Source organism: Acanthopagrus latus, chromosome 10, assembly GCF_904848185.1.
Source record: "Acanthopagrus latus isolate v.2019 chromosome 10, fAcaLat1.1, whole genome shotgun sequence".
Classification (NCBI taxonomy): Eukaryota; Metazoa; Chordata; class Actinopteri; order Spariformes; family Sparidae; genus Acanthopagrus; species Acanthopagrus latus.
The window spans coordinates 15,949,281-15,957,680 of NC_051048.1; the positions used below are offsets into that span (position 1 = coordinate 15,949,281).

The 8,400-nt window shown below is 41.5% G+C and overlaps 2 protein-coding genes across 2 annotated transcripts in view; both read right to left on the bottom strand.

Annotated features, from left to right (window-relative positions):
• Positions 1-866: 866 nt before the first annotated feature.
• Positions 867-3,004, bottom strand: LOC119027504. Its single transcript, XM_037112767.1, has 6 exons — positions 2,891-3,004; positions 2,455-2,796; positions 2,240-2,278; positions 2,017-2,127; positions 1,880-1,914; positions 867-1,104 (listed from the first exon to the last, which is right to left on the bottom strand). The coding sequence occupies exons 1-6, from the start codon at positions 2,934-2,936 to the stop codon at positions 1,000-1,002; spliced, it is 678 nt and encodes a 225-aa protein (XP_036968662.1). The 5' UTR covers positions 2,937-3,004; the 3' UTR covers positions 867-999.
• Positions 3,005-6,560: 3,556 nt separating this feature from the next.
• LOC119027493 overlaps positions 6,561-8,400 on the bottom strand; it is a 2,158-nt gene continuing 318 nt past the window's right edge. Inside the window, exons 2-5 of the mRNA XM_037112741.1 lie at positions 8,122-8,400; positions 7,690-7,800; positions 7,552-7,586; positions 6,561-6,797 (exon numbers count right to left, since the gene is read on the bottom strand). The exon at positions 8,122-8,400 is cut by the window's right edge and continues 63 nt beyond it. Of these exons, the coding sequence (XP_036968636.1) occupies positions 6,693-6,797; positions 7,552-7,586; positions 7,690-7,800; positions 8,122-8,400 (530 nt within the window). The 3' untranslated portion in view covers positions 6,561-6,692. The remainder of the gene's footprint in view (positions 6,798-7,551; positions 7,587-7,689; positions 7,801-8,121) is intronic.

Sequence of the window (8,400 nt, forward strand, 5' to 3'; positions counted from 1 at the left end):
CTTCCTTAAGGGGTTTCTTCTTTTTTTTTTATCTCTAAGCTTTTAAACATGTTTTTGGGCATGTTTTGTATGCTCCATCTGCCCAGACAGCGCTGGCTCTCAATCCACCAAAGATACTGTGCACCGTTAGCGCAGTGTGATTGACAAGTGACAGCTGCAACAGCCTGAGGAAATGGGTGGGACTTACCCACATGGACAAAATGTGATTGGCTATCAGCATAGGCAGTGATACGTGAACACAGGTATAGCCTATCACAACAATAGCCGCTCGACCCAGCCCCCTAGCAGACCTCAATGCTGTTTGCTGTTGTGATAGACATTTTTCCCCCTTTCTTTTTCTTTTTCTCATGGCCCGGCCCACCAGGGAAATCCCTGGTGTCCCAATGTGCCAGTCCACCCTTGGTAGGCCCTCATCCTTGTCTTGTGCTGGGATCAGGAAGAGGATCAGACCCTCGTCTTTTGCTGAATGAATTTTACTTTAAGACAGTCTGTTTTTAATTCAGAGTCATAGCACATATTTTCATGCTATACTATCATAGTTAGAATATCCAGTTTTTAGATTTATTTTCTGTATAACTTCTACACAGCTCTAGGGATCAGGGTTTTTTCTCATTCAGAATTCGCTGCTTCATTTCAGACTCTTTTATTAGAAAGCTTTGATCTAACAGGCCTCGAGATTTTCCCCTCCGTTGTTCTCAGACCACACTGTGCTGTCTCTTCCTGTCAAACTAGTGATGTGTGCTTCACTCACTCCTCCACTGTCAGAGACCTGAATCTATCTCTCACGATAAAACAACCAGGGCAGTCATCATCGTCCTTACTGGCTCCTCCATCAAAACATGCCAGTGATAGGAAGACACTTACAAATGGATGAACACATGATCTTTATTGAATAAGATAAGAGTTTGGCTAGAATGGTAACTGCTGTCACCAACATGGCATACAAAAGCTGAAAGCATTTTCATATAATACAGCATCAGCTCCGGTTGCCTCCTGAGTCTATCTGGTTGAAGCATAGATAACATTTGGCTCCAGCTCTCTTCTTTTTGCTTTCGGTCGAATTGTCACTGCTGCGTAGTTCACGTCATCATCATGGCCCACATTCTGTGAAAACAGTATTAACAATCTTGGGTGACTTTATGGTGACTTAGAGGAACTTAATTCCCTCAAATATAACCCCTTCTAAATGAACTTATTTCCAAATGGTACAATGTTCTTAGTAAGACTCACTTAAATTCATACTTTAAGGAGAACCTTTGTTGCGCTGGAAGCTGATCGTTAATGTTGAAAGCACCATTTCTAAACTAATGTCAGCTACTGTTGCTCTCTCTTAATGGATCAGAGAGGGGAACTGAGACGAGGCACTTGAGAACAGGAATAAAGACTTATCCTTTGGACTGGCAGAAAATCAACCAGTCGTTCACACATAAATCCAGAGTCCAGCAGCATCAAACAGTTTAAACAAGTCATCCACAGGCTTGTATGGGCAACCAAGAGCGACGTGGAAGGTATCATTTTCACATGATGTTACAATCTGCTCACATATGGCCAATAAAAAGTGACTAATACATGTAAATTGCTTCAAATTTTTACTCAGAGCTCCTTAAAAGGATTGTGACAAATACATTTACTGAGCGGGACATTTAATACTCCAAAAATAAAGTTGTTAGTGCTCTCGGGGGGACCTAAATCATAATTTGGCAATTTCTGGACTAATCAGGTCATATATAGACCTCATAGATCCAAATATATACACTACCTATATACAAATACACAAGACAATGCGGTCTGATACAATACAATCTGTTCTGTTTTTTGATTTGGCTCTATCAAACAATATACAGTAAACTGAACTAAACTAAATTGAAATTGTATTCACCTCTCTTTGCTCAGGATTCTGGTCTTCCTTAACAGCTATGTGACACAAAGAAAACATCTGGTCAGTTTTCCAGCATACTGAAAAAGTTAAAATCATTTCCACAGGAGACAAGATGGAGTCAGTAACTGAAAAAGTACCTGTCTGAAGTTTGCTGACTATCACAACCAGACCAATGACGACCAGTACAAGGACAACAGTCAGAGCACCCAGGATCACACATGTCAGCATTGCTATTCCATCAGACTGTCCTATAAGAAAGTTAGTATGGGCTCAGTATTACTTACTGAATCTGGCTGAACTATTTGGCCTGGAAATAATTGATAACTTGGACAATGAAAGAAATCTTTAGGAGAATCTTACTTTTACCCTCCCTGCCATCATCATGTGGCTCATCGCTGCCTTTAACAAAATAAAGATAAAAGTTGTCTTGATTTAGTTTTGACAGATTTACATCAGAATTATTAAAAAAAGACTTTCTTGCATACAGGATGTTGTTTTCAGAAAATAAATACAATTATTGTACAATATCAGCAACTAAACTGATATACTAAAAGAGAAAAAGACATTGATCTTACCATTAACTATTAAATGTATGGGGGTCAAAATTGGAGTGCCGTCTATTACAAATCCACAGTAGTACAGTCCAGAGTCAGATGAATCCACTTTTTTGATGTTGAGAAAAACAGTGGAGATGTTGAATTTCATTTCAAATTTCCCTTCTTCATATCCATCACAGACTTTAACTTTGCTTCCATATCTATAGATAACAACAATGCAGCTGATTTTGGTTCTGTTGACCAGTCTGGACCAGAATGTTTGAGTATCACATTTTGAAATGTTGTTGCACTGCAGTGTGACTTCTTCACCAGGCTGAGCCTCCACAGTCTGATACTGAGAGACTGAGGCAGAGATCCAGCCTGAAACAAAAGCAGATAACAAAAAAAGATTGTGAACATTTTCATTTGGATAAATGTTTAAACAAGTGAACAGTAATTCATTCCCAATACTCACTAATGCTGCAGAGACTCAAAGCTGCTATCAAAGTGAAGTTCTTCATGGCGCGTGTTGCTGTTACTCTGCAATATCCGCAACTGAGCTGTGCTCCAGTCAGGGTGCTTTTAATGCAAAGAGGTGGGGTGTGTCTTAAGTTCCTTATCCTGTTCATCAAACTGACCACAAACCTGCTGCCAGGAAGAAAAGCGTTGACGCAGAATGTTACGTTTTTCTTCTGATGGTGGTATTTTTATTATACAATGTAAGATTATATAAGAATGTCAAATGTAATCTAGTCATCCAAAATAAAAAAAGACACACAATTTTTGTTTGACCAAAGCAATAAAATTATGCTGATCATCAGATGGTTCATAGGTTTTCCTTATTTTTCCTTCCATTTCAGACAGAGGAAAACCTTTCCTTGTCTTATAAGGTGGTAAATACTGGAGATGGTATCGGAGGTGTTTTTGCTAGGCTGATTTAAGATGATTTTAATTACAGAATTAACTAGATTTTTAAAAAGTAGAGGTTATAGAGAGTTTAATAGTAGTAGTTGATGTTGATTGTTTCCACTAACATAGTATGGCATGCTTTACTGTAAAGGTTCTGGTTTTTAACACTTTCATACATGCCATATTGAGAGCAGGTGAGTGGTTTGCTTCCCTTGCAGCTTTAAAATTTGACAGTTCCTTCAACCACAGATGCGCTTTTCTTCTGAATGTAGTCGAAAGAGGGTGAGGCCGACACATCTAATAAGAAAAGCCATCAACCTTGCAGACTCTGCTGGTGGAGGACCTATCTGCATCCTGATTTGATTCCAACTCTGTTAGTTTTGTGATGCTTTGCTGCTGTTACCATTCTCCATGTGTACCCCAGGTCCCCTCAGGTTTTACTGCTAACTGTCAGTAGACATTTCAGACTCCTCTGCATCTTCCAATTCCTGCTCCCAGTCTGTAGCCTCTGCATCATCAGCCACAGGCCTGTCTCCCATTTAGCTAGCCTCAGTATCATCTCCTCTCACCTTCCTCTCATTTGGCTCGCCACTGGTCCGCTACCCTCCAGCCTGCACCTCAGTTACTTAGCCTGCTGCCTGTCTCCCTCTTTGCAGGCTCCTTCTGGATCTCCTGTTTGGTTTTCACTACCCTCCAGAGTGGTCCAACCTTAGTGGCTACTCTCCAGATCAGTCCTGCTCATGTCACAGGCAGACTCTACCCTCCAGAGAATTTCCACCCATCTGCCCTGCCTACTGGTTGTAGTCCACCTCAGAGTTCCTTGCAGCCTCCTCCTGCTTTCCAGTTGCACAGCTGCCCACCTGTGGTCTCCTGCTTCTACATCTTTCAGAACCAAGGCCCACCGTACTTGACATTCTGGCATTCCTAGTGACTTGAAGCGATGTCCGGACCCAACCCCTTGATGAAGTGGCACTGTTACAACGGCTGCCTCAGTCCTGTTGTGCTGATTGTCCCACTCTCGACCACAATCCCATTCCAAGAGGCCAGGGCATGTGAGCGGAGCGTGTGAAATACGGTCGGAGCGCAGAGCGGGTTTTAATCCAAAGGCCAGAGCGATGGTTCCACTTCGCTCCAATTCTGTTCTGATACCGCTGGTAGTACAAGGCCATCCACTGGCTCAAAAGGTGACAGCCCAAAATCATCCACTGTTCTTTACAAACTGAAAAGGGTTTCAATTGACAGGCTCTCTCCAGCAACAAAGCTGCTGCATGCAAGTTTAGGCCACATCGGGCAGTGTGTCCCAGGCTAATTCGGTGGAAAATGTCAGGAGTTGCTACGTCTCTTAAATCTGAGTGAGCGTGGAGTGATTTCACCAGAGCTGAATGAAATTTTAGGTGAGCGGTCTTTGAGCGGAGCTGTCTGGTATAACTTTGAGCGATGGAGCGAAGGAGCAAATGTAGTTTCTGGGCTGTCTTCCTCAAAGGTGTCAGCGTGTATTATGTTGATAAAAGAATTCTGCGGAGGCAAAGCTGGGTGGAATGATAGAGCAGTCTTTATTGAAATAGACTTCAGGCAGCCTAGCGTCCGAGCAGAGTGTGGCCGCACATCTGGTGTTATCCAGTCTAGGACAAAGTGATGCCAAACGCTTTGCCCTCTGAACTCCTACGCCTTCGATCTTAGGAATTCTACCAAATGCCCCTTTCGCTGGTGTGGGGGCCTTTTTTAAAGTCTATTTTCCATAACCGCCTACTTCTCCCAATTAGTCACTTTGGTGGATTCAAGGTACATCTATCCAATGGGAAAGAAGAAAAGGATGGGTCTGCCTCACATCCTCTATAAAATAACTCTTGTGTGTGTTACTCAACTTTGCTGGTGTCAGCGAAAGTGGACAGGATGATCTCTCTATACGTTTTATACGTTGAGTCAGCTCTAAACCTCTGGTGTGGGCTCCTTCCTGTAGCTTATCTCTGATGCCCACCTCAGGGCTGATCAGGGCTGCTGGTCATGGGGACCCTCACACTGTCACATCCCCACAGTTGTCTAAGGGGAGCATCTGGTCCCGTCTCATCCTGTCTTCCCCCTACACACAGATAGTACACAAACACCCATATAAGCGGGGAGTGGAAATTCTTGCCACTCAGCTCTGCTCACATGCTCTGCAAGAGGCCTCTGCATTTCCTGATGCCCCCAGACTTTCGCACCCCTCCCAGTATCCTGACTCTCACATGCACCAATATCCACAAAGCTGCCTGCACCCCTTTCCCTTTCCCATTCCTGTTAATCCCAGAGATTCCTTGTCATCTCTGTCTGGACTTGCTGTCTTTGCCTGTAAGATTATATATCAACTTTTAAAAGTAGAACCACTGACTTGACCTGCTGACCCTGTCTGCCAAGTTGTCTGCCTTTGTGTCCTTCCAATTGCTGCTTCGTACAGACTCCTTGACTCATACATGAATGTGTCCAGACAGAGCCTGATGGTCTAAGATGGGCAGAGAGAACAGCAGAAGAGGAGTGGCTGTTCTATTTCATTTAATATGTTCTGCATGGCTCACTTCTATGACCATGAAAACATCAAACTGATACACACTCTTATCCTCTGATGTCTTAATCAGTCTGGAAGCAGAAACCCTAGGATGGTGTCAGGAAAATGAGTGCTGATTCAAACATTTAGGCTCAAGGTCACACACTTCTATACATTGACATACACACTTAAAAGAGGAACAAAGATTCACACAGCTTGGGCACATAACTTGATTGTATCTGATAGCTGAGAGGCGTCTTACAATAGCATGAAGAGAATGTTTGACCGAAGACCAGTGATGAAGTCAAGCTGAGCTGTTAATTCCTGGCACTATTTTGAACTCAAACCGGATGATATTAGTTCTTACCAGTGAGAATGTGTGCGTTAGTTCTGACAGGATACAGGACTTTGTAGAATGTGTAAACTCCAATATAGTACAGTGTTGAGTATATTTAAGATATCATATAGAGAATATTGTAAATCCAAGATGAAACTGACAGGTCTTTAATCTAATAGGCTGCAAGATTTTAACCTCACTTGTGCTCAGACCACACTGTGCTGTCTCTTCCTGTCAAACAAGTGATGTGTGCTTCACTCACTGCTCCACTGTTGCATACCTTCATCTAACGCTCTCTATAAGACAATTGCGGCAGTCATCATTGTCCTTTCTGGCTCCTCCTTCAAAACATACCAGTGGCAGGAAGACACTTACAAATGGATGAACACATCATCTTTATTGCGTAAGAAAAGAGTTTGGCTAGAATGGTAACTGCTGTCACCAACATGGCATACAAAAGCTCAACACATTTTCATATAATAGAGCGTCAGCTCCAGTTGCCTCCTGAGTCTATCTGGTTGAAGCATAGATAATATTTGGCTCCTGCTCTCTTCTTTTTGCTTTCGGTCGAATTGTCACAGCTGCGTAGTTCACATCATCATCACGGCCCCCATTCTGTGAAAACAGTATTAACAGTCTTGATATGGTGACTTAGAGGAACTTGATTCCCTCAAATATGACCCCTTCTAAATGAACTTTAGTTCCAAATGGTACAATGTTCTTAGTAAGACTCCCTTGCATTCATACTTTAAGGAGAACATTTGTTCTGCTGGAAGCTGACCGTTAATGTTGAAAACACCATTTCTAAACTAACGTCAGCTACTTTTGCTCTCTGTTAATGAGGGAACTGAGACGAGGGACTTGAGAATGGGAATAAAGACTTATTCTTTGGACTGGCAGAAAATCAACCAAAGTCGTTCACACATAAATCCACAGTCCAGCAGCATTAAACAGTTTAAACAAATCATCCACAGGCTTGTATAGGCAACCAAGAGCGACATGGAAGGTATAATTTTCACATGATGTTACAATTTGCTCACATATGGCCAATCAAAAGTGACTAATACATGTAAATTGCTTCAAATTGTTACTCAGAGCTCCTTCAAAGGATTGTGACAAATACATTTACTGAGCGGGACATTTAATACTCCAAAATAAAGTTGTTAGTGCTCTCGAGGGGACCTAAAACACAATTTGGCAATTTCTGGAATAATTAGGTCATATATAGACCTCATAGGTGCAAATATATACACTACCTATATACAAATACACAAGCCAATGCGGTCTGATACAATACAATCTGTTCTGTTTTTCAGTTCGGCTCTATCAAACAATATACAGTAAACAAAAGTATTGAAATTGTGTTCACCTCTCTTTTTTCTGGATTCTGGTCTTCCTCAACAGCTATGTGACACAAAGAAAACATTTGGTCAATTTTCCAGCATACTGACAAAAGTTAAATTGATTTCCACTGGAAACAAGACAGAGACAGTAACTGAAAAAGTACCTGTCTGAAGTTTCCTGACTTTCAAAACCAGACCAACGACGACCAGTATAAGGACAACAGTCAGAGCACCCAGGATCACACTTGTCAGCATTGCTATTCCATCAGAGTCGACTACAAGAAAGTTAATATAGGCTCAGCATTACTAACTGAACAACTTGAACAATGAAAAAAATCTTCAGGAGAATCTTACTTTCACCCTCCCTGCCATCATCATGTGGCTCATTGCTGCCTTTGATAAAATAAAGACAACATTTGTCTTGATTTTGTTTTGACAGATTTCCATCAAAATGAAAAAAATGAAAAAATAAATAAAAAAGATGTTCTTGCATACAGGATGTTATTTGCAGACAATAAATAAAAGCATTGTACAATAAAAGCAGAAAAGAGCAAACTGAACAGAGAGAACTAAAGAGAAAAAGACAGTAATCTTACCATTAACTTTTAAACGTATAGGAGTCAAAACTGGAATGCCGTTTACAAAAATTCCACAGTAATACAGTCCAGAGTCAGATGAATCCACTTTCTTGATGTTGAGAAAGACAGTGGAGATGTCGGATTTCACTTCAAATTTCTTTTGTTCATATCCATCACAGGCTGTAACGTTGCTTGCATACTTCAACTTAACGACAACGCAGCTGATCTTGGTTCTGTTGACCAGTCTGGACCAGAATGTTTGAGTATCATATTTTGAAATGTTGTTGCACTGCAGTG

What these genes read in the sequence shown, in the direction of transcription:
- LOC119027504 (XM_037112767.1), bottom strand. Translation starts at nt 2,936, where the DNA reads ATGAAGAACTTCACTTTGATAGCAGCTTTGAGTCTCTGCAGCATTA. An exon ending in TTTGAGTCTCTGCAGCATTA is followed by an intron (nt 2,797 to 2,890) that starts GTGAGTATTGGG and finishes CTTTTGTTTCAG; the next exon opens with GCTGGATCTCTGCCTCAGTC. An exon ending in AGAATCCTGAGCAAAGAGAG is followed by an intron (nt 1,105 to 1,879) that starts GTGAATACAATT and finishes CTGTTTTCACAG; the next exon opens with AATGTGGGCCATGATGATGA.